Source organism: Acomys minous, assembly GCF_964271855.1.
Source record: "Acomys minous genome assembly, chromosome: 1".
Lineage (NCBI taxonomy): Eukaryota > Metazoa > Chordata > Mammalia > Rodentia > Muridae > Acomys > Acomys minous.
Window position 1 is genome coordinate 19,280,241 of NC_140483.1, and position 15,578 is coordinate 19,295,818.

Here is a 15,578-nt window from a genome sequence, read left to right on the forward strand (position 1 = left end):
GCTGAGGAATATTTTTCTAAGGCATCCCAGTGCTCTGCTGCTCTCTACTTTCTTTGTGAAGCTTTGGACAGCTCAGAGCTGTTATAATATAAGAAACGAGATAATACATTGTCCCCCAGGGTCGCTCTGTTTTCCTCCACGTTATGGTGCTGTACCTCCAGCTAAATTCCGTAGGGGGTAAAGCAAGGGCAAGGTTGGCCAAAGCTTCCAAGGCATGCCAAGGCTGAAAAAGAACAGTGTCTGTGCGTAGGTCACAAGGAGGACCTGGGGCTCCTCACCAGGTGTCATGTTCAGTCCTCAGAACAGACCTTATGGAATATGTACACTTTCTTAAATTGGATTTTGCTATTATTTAGTGTCTTTGGGCAATTTGAAGAAAAGGAAGATAATAAAAAAGAGAGAATAAGTGCATTTCAACCAAATGCCCAAAATACTCAAAATTGTGACTATACCTAGATTGACTCCAAAATTATGCAAAAAATTAAATTTCCTTAATCTTTACTCTTGATACTGTGTGTGTATGTGTGTATGTTCATATTTGTGTGTGTTTTTAACATAGAAGCCATGCATATTGTATGTGTGTGTGTGTGTGTGTGTGTGTATGTGTGTGTGTGTAAAACAGAAAAAGTTGAAGTAAAGCATACTTGAAGAGATACCAGGGCTCGGGTTCAAGCAGTGACTCTAAAAAAGGTGAAGGCATGAGGATTAGAAATTCAAGATTATCTTTAGCTACTTAGGGCGTTCAAGAAAAGCCCTGTGGTATAAGAGGCTACATTATTAAAATTTTCCTTCCTATTACATGTGAAAAGAAATATATGTAGCATGGAAAAATGAGAGATAAAAATAGTAGCCAGACAGGATAAATTTTCTAGTATAAATTATGATTTTTTTAATTTAGCAAACTTTAAGAATAAATTCATATTCTTACAGCAAAGTTTCTATAACGTGTTGTTATACATCTTAACAGCACAGAATGGTCCATATATGTAATTTCCTATAATTACAACAAAACTATTTTTCCCACCACTTATCAGTCACACCTCTTTGGTTAAGACAACAATAAGCCATGGTTTTAATACAGTTCTCATTTCAAAATGACTTTTTTTGTTGTTGTTGTTGGGGGCCTGCTTTGCAAAGTGATAGCCAGTGCTTTGATAAATATCGGCCTTTTAATGAGCAAGATCTGGAGTGAATATTGTTGTGGTGGTGTCTCTGGTCCACAATGCATGAGCTTTCAGAGCTGAAATAAATGAGATCTTTTTTTCAGACATAAAGAAATACATTAAAAACACATGGCCTAGAGAAAACTCATCACCTCCTAACAGAAATAATGAGCCGAAATGAAAAGCCCTAAATCTGAAGCTCTACAGAGGTTGGGAGAACACTGGATCAAGTATTAGGAAAGACCTGAGTTGTTCTGAGGTTGGTACCGCAAGAGTGGCAGGAGACGTCACTTGGGACCACAGTTCATGAGGTGCCTCCTGCGACTTGAGACAACACAAGGCTTCAACGTCATCTCATTGTCACGGCATGAACCTGCTCAAAAATGCAGCAAGGAAGCTGAGGGAGCAAACAAAATGATGTTTCAGGTGTACAGTCCCTGGCATATAAGAAGCCTAATCAGGAAGATTGCCAAGCCACTAAACCAGTAGCAAAACTGGATTCTGACTGGTGGTTCCCTTGGAATACCAGGGAAATGAAGAACTGAAGTTGCTACAGAGCATTGTTTTGTAGTCAGCTGCATAGAAGACTAAAAATGAGCCTGATATGCTAAGTAGACAAGTTCAACATGAAAACATGAAACACAAAGCTGTCAGGAAGATGAACAGGAGACCAAGAAGTGGGGATTGGAGCAATTGAAATAGCATATTAGATGATTACAACATTAACTGGAAATGTCAGAAAATAAGGTAGGACACTAGAATATTTCTAGAAAGATTTGAGGAGTAATCCAGTGGATCTTACATTAGTGAAAAAATAAAGATGTAATTAAAGCCTCAATCAGCAAGTTGGAGTCAGTCGGAGGTGAATGACATGGTAGATTGGAGGATTGATCCATAACGTTGAACAGTTGAAATGGACATGGGAAAATCTGGAAACAGGTTCAGAGATAGAGAAGACATAGTAGGATGCTCAGGAGAGCTCGGGACCCAGCAGTGGTCACTGAAGGAAGAGCTGAGGTCATGTCTTAGTTAGGCTTATTGCTATGAAGAGACACCATGACCAAAGCAACTCGTTATAAGGAAAATTCTTCATTGGAACTGGCTCACAGGTTCAGAGTCCATTATTTTCATGGTGGGAAGCACGGCATTGCATAGGCAGACACAGTGCTGGAGATGCCGAGAGCTCTGTGCCTGGATCTGCACACAGCAGGACGAGAGAGTGCCTCTAAAACCTCATGCCCATCCTCAGTGACACACTTCCTCCAAAAAGCCCACACCTACTCCAACAAGGCCATGTATTCCAATAGTGCCACCCACTATGGGCCAGTGGGGGTCATTTTTATTCAAAATACCACCAGTTGTTTTAGGATTTGAGGGAAAGGAAATTTTTCATTTACATGGGGGTACAAGTGTCATGTCATGTGTGGAGGTAGGAGGACATCTTGCAAGAGTTTTCTGTCCTCCATGCAGATCCCAGTGATAGAATTCAGATCGTAAGGGTTGACGGCCATCACCTTTAACGACTGAGCCCATCAGCCCAAAGATGTATGAAGAGTTTAACGTATCATTAATAGATATGTCACAGGCATATAGATTTTATCTTTGTGTGTAAGTATTCTTGTATGTGTGTGTGTGTGTGTGTGTGTGTGTGTGTGTGTGTGCGCGCGCGCGCACGCGCCTTGAGTGTGTATGTGGAGGCCAGAGCAGTGTGCTGAGTGTCTTCCTCTATACCATTCCTTATTGTCATGAGACAGGGTTTCTCACTGAACCAAAAATGTGCTGTTTGGTCTAAGTTGGCTGGCCAGAGAGCTCTTGGGATGCTATCTCCACACACAGAGCTGGTGTTGCGAGCTTCCTATGAGGTAGCTGGGGTCAGACCTGCATGGCTGAGTGCATGCTTTTATCGACCAAGCCATCTCCAGTCTCCAGGCAGATTCTATTTTTGAAAATGGGGAGCTATGTCATTCTTTACAATTAAATTAATAATAATTTCAGTATATATATAAAACGCCCAAATCACTGAAGCTTTATCCATGTGTCCATTAAACCTAGAGTGTATTTGAGCTTTAAAGAAGATGTATAAAACAATGACAGAATAATAAACCATGCTCTCCATACTTTCCCTGAATAGACTAAAAAGAATAAAGGTGAAACTACCAGAGAGTAGATGAAAACACAGAAAGGAGCAGAGACCACAGACTGTGTAGAGCACCAGTCATTCGGATGGAACCAATGGAACTTGGAGCAAGGAAAGGACCCTCTGGATATAACTAGAGTTTCAGGATTTGGCAGCTTTTAAAGCACTGTATCCAGCCCAAGAAGCCTCGCTAATGAGCCTCCTATTCATATACGACGGCTAGAAATACAAGGGAGCTCTGCGAGGGCAGAGAGAGCCTGCTTGCCTTTCAGGGTATCTTTGACTTCGGTGTGGTAGCCAAAGGTCTCATCCCTAATCTGACTTGGATTTTCTAGATGTCACGGGCTCCCAGCTGTGTGGCAGGAAGCTTAGCAGCTGGTGGGAGAAGTGGAGGAAGGCCAGGGAACGGGTGGGCAGTGGACAGAAAGCCTGGGGCTCAGCATGCTGTTCTCCAGTTCCCTGTTACCTGTGTGGCCACCTCACCCACACAAGTGGGCAAATGCCAAGGGAAGGCAGAAGCAGTTATGAGAAGCCTAAATAGTAATTGACAGGAGCGGTGAGGGAATCTAAACTTGGATGCATTAAACACATCTACACTTAGAAGGGAAAACTGTGAAAAGACAGTTTTCTGTTTCATTTCCCAAGACAACAGCTTTCTCCACCTTCCCCCCAGGATCAAAAATAACTGGATCAAAATGGTTTTTAAAGAAAGCATGCGTACTGCAATTTATTCTAAGATGCCAATTCATAGTACAAAATTAATGTTATTCATCAAAATATTAGAAGACTGGAAAGAATAAGGATAAACTGGTTTCTATCCGCCCCCCCCCCCGATGGCCGGTTGAATTAGTCACTATCTAATTTCTGAGGTCATAGTTTCTGGAGGTAAATATTTGAGCCTTTATTTGAGGAGTAAGTTTGAATGACTAACAAGTTTTATTACTTATCAAATACTAATGTAGGAACTAAAAAAGACTTACTCATGAAACAAATAGTAGAAAATTAAAAAAAAAGAAAGAGGAGGAAGGAAAGGGAGAAAAGAAGATGTGGGAAATTTTTTTCAAAGAATGCATGATAGTGGGCTGCAGAGATGGCAGTGTCTAAGGGCACTTGTTCCTCTTCCAGAGAAGCTGGATTTGATTCTTAGAACCCATGTATAGATTCAAACCATCTGTAACTCCAGGTCCAAGTTATTGATGCCTTTCTCTGGCACCTGGATGCGTGAGGTACACAGACATACATGCAAACAGAATATCCACATCAAGTACAATTAAGAATGAAAATATTTAAATTTGTCTATCAAAAGAACAAGTATCTTAGTTGTATTTTAAGTATAACAAAGTATCTCAGTTTAAACAGACGGTGGCAAGCTAGGTATGGTGGCGCATACCCTTAGTCCCAGCTCTCCACAGCACAGGCAGGCAGATCTCAGTGAACTTAACAAGCCCGGTATTTATAGAGTCTAAAGTTAGCCTAGGTTGTATAGTGATACCTTGCTTAAAAGCTAACAAAATAAGTAAACAAACAAAATGGTAGACAATGATGTGCCAGGCATATGTAATGTAAGAAGACAAATTTAGCAGTTGTAATACATGTCTAATGAGATATACTAAATGGAACATTATTAAATTGGTGAAGATGCAAGCCACAGAAATATTTTATAGTAAAATCTATAGTAAGAAAACTGTTGTAAATGTAATAAAACAATTACTGGAAAATAATGAAAACACTGCACTTTAACATATGTCTCTCAAGCCATACTAGCAAAAACCCAAAGAAGAAAAAAATTCAGCATTTCTTGAGAGAAGAGTGTTATGCATGAAAATGTAGCAGTGTTGTAAAATTCAAACTGTGTTATTTGCCACAGTGTTCAAATACATGTGAAGAAGAACCTTTAATGGATCATTGTGCAAACAATCATAGTTTATTTATTTAATTACAGAAATATGGTTAAATAAATATCACATGCACATGCTCATTCTTCTTTCACTGGACAGGGTACAGTGGCTATAGAAAAAAGATGTATCTATATAATATAAAACAATATAGTAAGTTTCAATCATGTTATGTTTAATACAAAAAAGCAAATTGTAATACAATGAAAATGAAAATACTGATGCATAGTATATATATATTATCATGCATATAATCCAGAATTAATATACTAGATATCATCTTTATTCTTAACTAACCTTCTCCCCCAGAAGTCTAGGGGTACAATGGACTTCTTGTATATGTATGAAGCATTCATTTTTCATCTCTACTATACAAATGGCTTTTAAATCTAACTGGGAAATCTCCAATTCTCCAACATAAAAATCCACCGTATCATCACTAGCTGACTCACCAAACAGGGCAAGCAAATAAACAAAGCTTCAAGAGGTCAGTGAATCCTGATGTTTACACTCAGCAGGTAGATGCCGAGCATCTGCTCTGTGGCAGGTTTTTCTAAGCATAAGGACCTATCAATAAGTGTGACAATGACAGGGCGGGGGTGGGGCACTTTCCAAAATCCACAGAAGCAACATGTAGAAGACATGTGCTTCAAACCTCTATCAAGTTCAGAGAGTAGCTAGATCAGGCTGGCTATGCCAGCTAAGCAAGAAAACAAGTAACCGAGTTCAATGAGCAAGGACCTGCCTGGATATTTCCATGGAGAGACAAAGAAATGACCAATAGGCCTATGGAAAGGGGTTAGCCTAGCACCATTAATCATTGCCAAATGCAGCTATGCAGGTGGAGGGAATAGGATCTGGAACTCTATTATATACGTGCAGCAACAGTTAGTATGTGTGTTTGAAGGTTACTAGAAGAGTGGATTTTCAATATTCTAGTGTGACATGACTGGAGGGGTGGTGATGGTAAGCATGGTGAGGTGGTGCTGGGGGTGATGAAAAATTAGTATGACTTAGCACTTCCACACTGTAACTGCATATCAAAATATCATGAAGGGGTCTGGCAAGATGGTGGCTCAGCAGATAAAGATGGCTGACACCAGGCTTCACAGTGTGAGTTTAGTCCCTAGAACTCAAGTAGTAGAAGGAAAACCGATGCCTACAAGTTGTTCTCTGACCGCCGCACACACACATCCACAAATGCCATGGCACATGTGTGCCTGCAAGCACATACATACACATGCAATAAATGTAATAAAAATTAATATGTAGTCTGGTGAAACACATTTTTGTTTAAAGGTATCTACTACTTTTTGCCCGTTGTTTTTGGGAATAAGATGCAGATTATGCACCAGGTAACATAAAGATGTGTAACCTTGGAGAGTTTGTTCTGCCTTTTCTTCCTTCTCTTTCTTTCCTATTCTGTATACCTAGAAGGACTAGAGCAGTGGCTCTCAACCTTCCTAATGCTGTGGTCCTTTAATACAATTCCTCATGTTGTGGTGAGCCCCAACCATTGCTATTTCATAAGTGTAATTGTGTTACAGTTATGAATCATAATGTACACGCCTGATATACAAAATATCTGGTATGTGGCCTCCAAAAGGGTCATGACCCACAGGTTGAGAACCTGTTGCATTAGATGCTCTGTCAATGGTTATTGATGTCAAAGAGGAGAGCTGATATATGGATAACATGTAGTTATCCATATTTCCTTTTATGAACAGTCTACAGTCATGAAGATGACTTCAACTTTAAACAAAGCTTGGAGTGTTGCTTGGAGTTTGTAACTGGAGAGGGGAGTTGTCAATAACTCGATACTCCCTGAGGCACCCCACTTGGAGCAAGATTGTGGGAACTGTCTGAATTATTTTTTAAAGTTCAAGAATAGGAGAAACATTAGCCCACAAAATAAGCATTCAAAGATTGGTTTAAAAGAAACAGAGCTGCCTCCTCACCATAGGCTTCACTTGCATTATTTGGCTTATGTGTTGTATATTTTCCAAGGACACATTTGGCCTTTGCATTACTAGTCCCTATCAAGTAAACATTCTCATCTTCATCCCTCGCTAGAAGGGTCATAGCATTGATGTTCCTGGCTTCTGTGGGGTATGACTCTGAACACTTTGTCACAGACATCAATGTTTATACAATGGACTTTGTAGAGAACTCTAGAATTAAAAGAAATAATGTCCTGGTGGCATTCGCTTTTTACCCAGTGCTTACTCAGAGACCTGATTCAGAAACTTGACCTTCTCAACTCACATTACCAAGATGCATTTGGATCAAATCCTATCCCTTACTATTCAACTATCATTTGAGTGGCAGAGCCTCTTGCCAACTGCTCATGGGTTTTATGCCATAAGTCATCAAGAGTGTCTCACATGATTCTCAAGAAGGTTACTTCAGAAAAATATATTTCAATTTGAGAGCTTGGATATAGCTCACTATATTCCACTTGTAGAACCCTTGCCTAGTACACACAAAGCCCTAGGTTCAATCCCCTGTAACACACACACACACACACACACACACACACACACACACACACACACACCCCACATGTGAGTTATATGGAATACTTTCTCCAAGTACAAATTTAGCCTTTGCATTTCTAGTCCCCATGAAGTACACGTTCTTCTCTTCGCTATCGTTAGCTACTGAAGTCATGGTGATAGATAGTAGCTGTATTTCCTTATCTCACAAAAGGCAAATACTCAATGCAAGCTCAATGCAAACATCATATTTATAAGACATCTCCATGGGGATAGTCTTATGAAAAGGATATTTTAATGAGCCTCACCCAGTGATTTCATTCAGCATGTAGACTGATATAATTAGTTAGCCTTGGACTTCATGAGATCCAAGTCTCACATCTAATGAAAAACTATAACAGAATATGCTCTGGCAATTAGGACTATACCTGCAGACCTTGTTGCCTTGACATGTTCATGAGAGGCATCAGGACAATTTCAAATATCTGAAGATTTGCACCATTGCCACTCCTATCCTCCCTTACCCCTCTCACAGTTTCTAGAACCCTGTTGCCATGCCTGACTTGTGTGGTGACCAAGCAGACTGAGGAAAATGCCTTAGGGGGAAAGCACATTTTATATAAGTGGCTCTGCTCTCCTAGCACAGAGCAACTGACCAATGAGCGACTCTTGTGAAATAAAGCAAGGAAGATGCCAAGAACCCTTGAGTTTACATGATATGTCCTTGCAGTTGAAAATACAATCTAGAAAAAAGTCAAAATCCCCAGGTATCTTTTCATGCAGTTACTTTCTATGAAATGGTTTTTATCTGTTTAGATTTTTAAACTGATTTAATCTCTTTGAAAAGATTTTACTTTTCCTTATTATTTGCTGATAATAAAATCATGGAAGCCATTTAATACCAATAAATAATTACCATCTCTTAACATTTTATTTGTGACTTCATGATGCCAGTACTTGAGTCTTAACCTTGTTCTTTTGTCATTATTTATTTTAGTCTTAAAAATATAACAATAGAAGTTTAAACTTGAGAGAAACTGACAAGTATCTTGACACATAGTGCTATTTCTATATTTAGTGGTTTGGTGTTAATGAGCAGCCAAGAAATGATGTTATTTTTTTTTCTTTCAGCTGTTTATCTCTGCAAGAGAACAATGCAAAACAAGGCAAGGCTAGAGCTAGCAGATTATGAAGCCGTAAGTACCAAAGATGCTCATACAGTGCTATAAAGTGGGCAGAAATCAGGCCTCTGGCCATGCCTGGGTACTCCATTCCTTTCTGCATCAATTAATCATAAAGGCCAGGTTTCCTTGGATCAGACAGCTCAGTGGGTTAGTGAGCCCCTCTTTGTCTACTTCCTCTTTCCCAACATATTAAGGACAGTAGAATTCTAAACATACAAACTCAATGTATAAAACATAGTAGCACATCTTCTTCTGTTAGACTAACTGAACTGTAAAGGTTTCAGATAAATACTAAATTGATAATGTCCAAACTGTGAGGGCTGAAAACCATTTATCCTGGGGGACCACTTTAGCAGAAACATCAGATTGATCACCACCATCAGATACGGGCCGTCTAGTGTAGTCTGTTCAAATGATTGCTGTGTTGTGATAACCAATTTGGAGTTCTGTGCAGTAGCAGATACTAGGCTGCCAAGGACGAAATAGCTATTTTCAGGACCTGAACAAACTGATTGGATCGGTGGTAGGAAGGCATTGCTTTCCTGACTCTCCATAAAGTGGGCACAGAAAGGCAGTGCTTTCCATTGTGTTTTCTGTAAGATGAGGGATGCTGGTGATGCCTGGGCCTTGGTTGTTAGAAAGCTTGCCTAGCATGTACCAAGCTCTGTTTTCTACCCCCAGCACTATTTAAACTAGACATGCTAGCAGCTCGCAGTAATGTCCTCACTGAGGTGAGCAGACGGGACATTCACAGTCATCCTCAGCTATATACGGAGTCAGAAGCTACTCTGAACCCAGGAGGCCCATGGTTAGCTGAGCTCAGAAAGCACCGTTGACTCAGATTCAGAGTCTATGGAATACTTGAGGAACTCTGAAAGGAACACTGGAGTGTCCTCAGCTGTCCCATGTTTTTCAGGAGAGCCTGGCCCGGCTGCAGAGAGCATTTGCCCGGAAGTGGGAGTTCATTTTTATGCAAGCAGAAGCACAAGCTAAGTGAGTCCTTGTGAGTCTTTGGGAAGGGTTTGTTCTAATGCAGCCATCTGTGCGGAGGCGGCACACTCACCCGCACTAACCACACTAACGCATCAATGTTGCCATATTAACAGAGTGGACAAGAAGAGGGACAAAATTGAAAGGAAGATCCTCGATAGTCAAGAGAGAGCATTCTGGGATGTCCACAGGCCTGTGGTGAGTAAACTCGCCAGCATGTTTCCATGAACCCACACCTCAGGTTGGGAAGAAAAGAGTTGCCCCTGTGCCTGGGTGAATTAAGGCAAGATTGCCATCTCTATATAAGATGAGACTTCCTGCAATGTGTATTTTAAGAAGGATGCTTTTTCCCTTGTGTGGCTAGCCAGCTCACTCTGGATATCTGAGTTGGCCTGATTTGGCCGTCAACACTTAAAGGGGAAAAGCACACTGCAAATATAGCGTCGCTTTTATGCCTGCGGTCTCTGTTTTGGGCTTTTAGTTAGATAGAGAAAGTTAGAATCAAGATGTTATTGCTTACCTTCATTTTCTTCTTTAGAAGTTATTGGTGCCTGTTGTGTCTTTTGAAAGTTAGCATATCATTTGCTCTAAATCAGTCATACTTATTAATCTTTTATTTAACTTTTGCTTATTTATTTTGCATATAAAGGATGGGGCACATATAGAGAAATCAGAGAGCAACTCTTGGGAGTCAATTCTCTCCATGTGGACTCCTGGACTGAACTCATATAGCAAGTTCAGTGGCAAAGGCTTTAATGTTCTGAGCTATCTCATCAGCACATCAACTCATATAATGTTGAATCTATATAAGAATTTAGCTCTCTCTGCAAGCTATGTGCCTTGGTGTAACAAGTACTGATTGTTCTTTATACCAGAGAGTCTTGTGGGAGGTATTTAACCACAGTTAGAAGCCTCCACAAGACAATACATTTACTATGTGTGGCACCACAAGCACTCAGGACTTTGAATAATGTAATTCTAGCACTCAGAAGGTTGAGGCAAGAGGACTGATCAGGTTCAAGGTCAGCTTCACAGACATAGGAAGCCCATGTCTCTAAAGAAACAAACGGAGGGTAGAAAACTGGCTCAGTGGTTATGAGCCTGTACTGCTTTTTGCAGAGGACCTGGGTCCAGTTACCCATGGTCGGTGACTCACAGCTGCCTACAACTCTAGTCCAGGGGCCCAAAGCCCTTTCCACCCTCTGCAGAATCTTGTGTGTGAATATGAGCACATGTGTATGTGTTTGTGAGACCAACACACATTCTTAAAATAATAAATAATGGAACAAATAGAAAGATCACATGTCTAATCTCATTTTTGTTTCGAAAAGATGTCTTTGCTTTGAAGAGATATCTTTCTCTTCTATGCACTTCTCTAAATACAGACAGGCCTCTAGAGGATATTTATATAAGCATTTCTAGAATAAATAATAGGCTCACAGCAAGAGAAAGGATCACAACAAATGACTTATACTACCTTAAAATTTTCTCCTCAACTATCTTCTGAGTCAGACCAAAATAGAAGGAATCCAGAGACATATTTACATATGTATGTATTTCAATTCAGACAGCAATGCACTTGTTAAGTTTTATTTTGAATTTGTTGTCATTTTAATTCTCAGAAGAATTGAGTTACTTGGCTTTTCCATTCAAAATACAGTTGGAGTTTTATTGCTCGTGGTGAAAAAGGAATTGTGGCATCACACTTGTAAGCATCGTGAAGATACAACACAGAGTTTCTGTTTTGTTAAAGCGGTTGCCAGACACTAGAGGCCTCTTGCTGCATTGGTTGCTTTCCATTGCTATGTCCACATTTGCATATAGAACAGTTAGGGAGGAAGCATTTGCAGTTTCAAAAGGCTCAATCTATCACAGTGAAGAAGCCGGGGACAAGAGCTCTAGTTGCTTCATTGTGGCCCAGGAAACATACACACAGAAGCAAGTGGCAAGGGCTAATATTCCTTTAAGGACCTTCGCTTGGTCACCTAGTTCCTCCAACTGGACCACATCTACAATTTCTACAATTTCCTAAAACAGCGCCACCTGCTGGGAATAAGCATTGAAACCCTGAGCCTTCAGAAGGTGTTAATTCTAATACCCTCTGTATAATCGAACATAATCCCATGTTTGATTATGCTCTCCGAATCACACTTTTTATGCCATTCTGAAGTCACAGGCTCCATGCCCCGAACAGAGATGACAAGCAAGTCTCTGCTGTCTGTTTTCTAAAGAAAAATAGATTTGTATTATTTTTGTGCTTTGGAGAGTGGTATTTGCCCAAATCAACTCTACTTTCCTTTTTTTTTTTACTGTCTCCATGTTATAGCTATATGCATAACTTGTACATGTGTCCAACCTTTACTCATGGCAATAGCATGATCTTGTCATCTACAAAGCTTACGGCTGAGGGCCATGTTATCAATGCACACATTATGTAGTGTTTTAAGTCAATTTCTGATTTGTTGCTGTTGTTGCTGTTAGGTATGATTTTGTCTTTAGTCAGACTCCCAGCCATCCTTCGCTGTGGGTGGCTAAGGGTTGGCTGTGTCTGCATGAGAGGTGGTATGCATTAGCGTTTAGAGTTTTGAACATTTTTGAATGGTCCCAAACTTACATAATGATAACCCTTATCTGACAGCCATGCCTGCCATTGAGAAGGTATTTCATCTTCTCAGATTTCTGGGTCCTTACTAAGAGATGGAGAGAGACAGAGAGATGAGGAAAGCAGAGTCTCTGACATCAAGGATGGCCTCTGCAGCCAGAGCATAAACTGTATTTCTAGTCACTGACTCCAACGCTAACTAAGCAAGGACAGAGATTTTCTTTTCTTTTCTCTGTTGTTGTTTCTTTGTTTGTTTGTTTACACTTCTTTATTTATTTTACGTGTATGGTTGTTTTGCCTGAATGTATATATCTGTACTATTTGTATTGGCACCCCAAGGAGGTCAGAAGAGGGTGTCAGGTATCCTGGAACTGGTGTTACAGATGAGTTCAGTTAGCATGTGGGTTCTGGGAATCAAAGCTCAGGTCCTCTGGAAGAGCAGCCAGTGCTCATAAATGCCAAACTATCTTTCTGGTCACTGAAAGGGGCTTTCTAAGACAACAATCCCTCTAAATAAACTGACATGGAGAACAGAGCGGAGTCCTGGAATGAATAAACAAGTTGATAGGCTGGATCGGAGGAAGAGGAAAAGGGAGGGCATGGTCCTAGGGATTCTTGTGCTTGGAGTTTCTAAGATAAACCAGGAGGCTGTGATCCTCCATGATTATATTGTACCAGATGGATGGACACTGATCAAACCTCTGCAGTGTAGGTCCTATACCTGCATAAATACTGTGGGGTGTTTGTGTCTGGCCACTGTCTGTTTTCCTCAGCTACTCTCCGAATGGCTTCACAGGGGAAGCGTGACAGTTTTTGCTGTCCACTCACCAGGTGAAAGGCGAGATGCCCCTTCATATCCAATTTCATTAATTGTTCGCCCCACTTCAGCATTTTACAAACAAGGCACGTGCATCTCTACAGCAGGTCTCAGCCAAGGAACGTGTCACAAATGTATCTCCTGCTTCCAAAGTATTCCAGTTCTGCTGCTTGGGACAGGCATGAGGATGGTTATTGGGATATCTACTTGGCATCAACCCTGGACCACAGAATTCTGCCTCAACGTGCTAACTTAGAGTTAACTGCAATGACAGACATGACACTCGTTTCCAGGGATAGACGCAGAGGTTTAGCCATTCTCGAAAATTTACTTAGAGGGATGGGGGTAGGTTTTCATAATTACAAAATGGATCAACAAAAAAAGAATATTGAAAATAATAACTAAATTACACAGCAGGACACTTTTAGACTTCTATAATCTGGACTCTTGCTGTCTACCTAAGCATATCTCCTTTTGAAAGGATGGATACACGTAGCTAAGATGGCCTGGTACTTTTTATATAGATCAGGTTGGCCTCAAGCTCACAGAGATCCAGTCAGCTGCCTTTGTCTCCAGACTCCTGTGATTAAGGTGAGTGCCACCTTGCCCAGCCTTATGAGAGATTTTTAAAAAGCTCACTGAAAAGCCATGACACAGTCTGTAAATGTAGTTCTCGCTGTAGAGTGCTTGCCTCATATGAAGGAAGGCTTAGCTTGTATTCTGAAACTGAAAAACCATGCCTGTCAGCACACGCCTGCAATCTCGGGCTTAGGAAAGCAGGAGTAGAATCAAAGCTTAAGGTCAATCCATTGCTTCACAGTGAGCTCAGAGGCCAGCCTGGGCTACATGAGACTCTGTTTCAGAAATTAAAAATGTTTTAGAAAAGTAAAGAAAGGGAGGAAGAAAAAGAAGCAAAGAAAAAAAATTCCATGACACAATCACAGAGTCTTAAAAAGCATACGGATAATAGGCACTCCTATTATCCTAACTGGCTCTATATTCATTACTTAATAGTAGCAAGACACAATCTGAGTCAATAAATTTTAAGTAATATAATTATATTTTCCTGGGATGATTTACATCTATAAATATGTAAATGTTTTTATATTTAGTAACTGGAAATTGAGTTATCTTAACAATGTTGTTTGTTGACATTTTAATTAAAATATATATCTAGTGTCAGTCCTTAGAAAGCTGCTTTTTATTTTTTTTCCAGCTGAGAGGATTTGCTGCTCTGGTTGTGCCTGCTGGATCTTGTTTTGATCTAGTTCCATTTATTTAATCAAGAATATGATGAGCACATGGCATCACAGCAGCTCGGCATCTCCACAGGCTTAAAGCCAGCTTAATGTGATGTTATGATACAGTGCGTGAAATAAAAGCTAGCAATGTAGGAAATACATATAATAGGATTTTAATATGATTTTTTAAAAAAATATGAGGCCATCTCCAAGTAAGATTAGAAAACATAATCTGTCTCTTATACTTAATACCTGTATGAAATAAAGTTACTGTCTCCGAGTGTGTCAGTGTTGACTCTGGAAAAACTAAATTGTGGTCTTATGAAGGAGAAGGGCTCTTCACTTACCAAAGACTCAGCCGCAATTCCCAGAAACAGCTCAAGAGCACAGGGAAAGGAAGAGACTATATTTGTTGTAGTTGAGATAATATGGGATTTGGGGTTTTTTTTTTCCTGTATAGTTATTGTTAAAAGGAGATCCATTTTATTTCACTTTTGCACTCTGAGGCTGAAGCCTAGGGTCTTGCCATACTAGCCGAGCGTCTTATCACTGAGCTCTACTCCCACCCCACCCAAGCACTCAGGTGTTGAAAATCACTATTGATAAGTTACCATCTAGTTAAGTCAATGTTTAAAAAGTATTGGTTAAAATGCTGGTTAAAGATCCATTTCAGAAAAAAAATCTATTTCAGGGAAAAAAAAAAACTATTTCAGAGTTTACTGCATACTTCTAGATACCATGCTTTGAAAATGGTGTGGGTGAGTTGGATTTATGGTAAGTGGATAAATGAGGAGGCACCAAAACAAACAAGTACACACAAGTACACACACACACACACACACACACACACACACACACACACACAGGGACACACCCAGGCACACATTCCCAAGCCTAGCCAGGATCTTGGTGTTGGGATTCAGGTTTATTCTTCTTCTTCAATATGATCAATGGGAAAATTACTGAAGACTAAGACTCTCCCAGTACACACTGGGAAGAATGTATTATTTCTTCTGGGTTGGGAATGCAGTGGAAGAAAGCACTCACTAGATAG

The 15,578-nt window shown here is 40.2% G+C and overlaps 1 protein-coding gene across 4 annotated transcripts in view; it reads left to right on the forward strand.

Moving 5' to 3' along the window:
• The window catches only part of RGS7 (regulator of G protein signaling 7), a 379,817-nt gene that overhangs the window by 317,048 nt on the left and 47,191 nt on the right, over nucleotides 1–15,578 (forward strand). For all 4 annotated transcript variants that reach the window (XM_084792712.1, XM_084792714.1, XM_084792715.1 and 1 more), the window contains exons 7-9: nucleotides 8,822–8,886; nucleotides 9,791–9,867; nucleotides 9,981–10,062. In XM_084792712.1, the coding sequence (XP_084648838.1) occupies nucleotides 8,822–8,886; nucleotides 9,791–9,867; nucleotides 9,981–10,062 (224 nt within the window). The remainder of the gene's footprint in view (nucleotides 1–8,821; nucleotides 8,887–9,790; nucleotides 9,868–9,980; nucleotides 10,063–15,578) is intronic.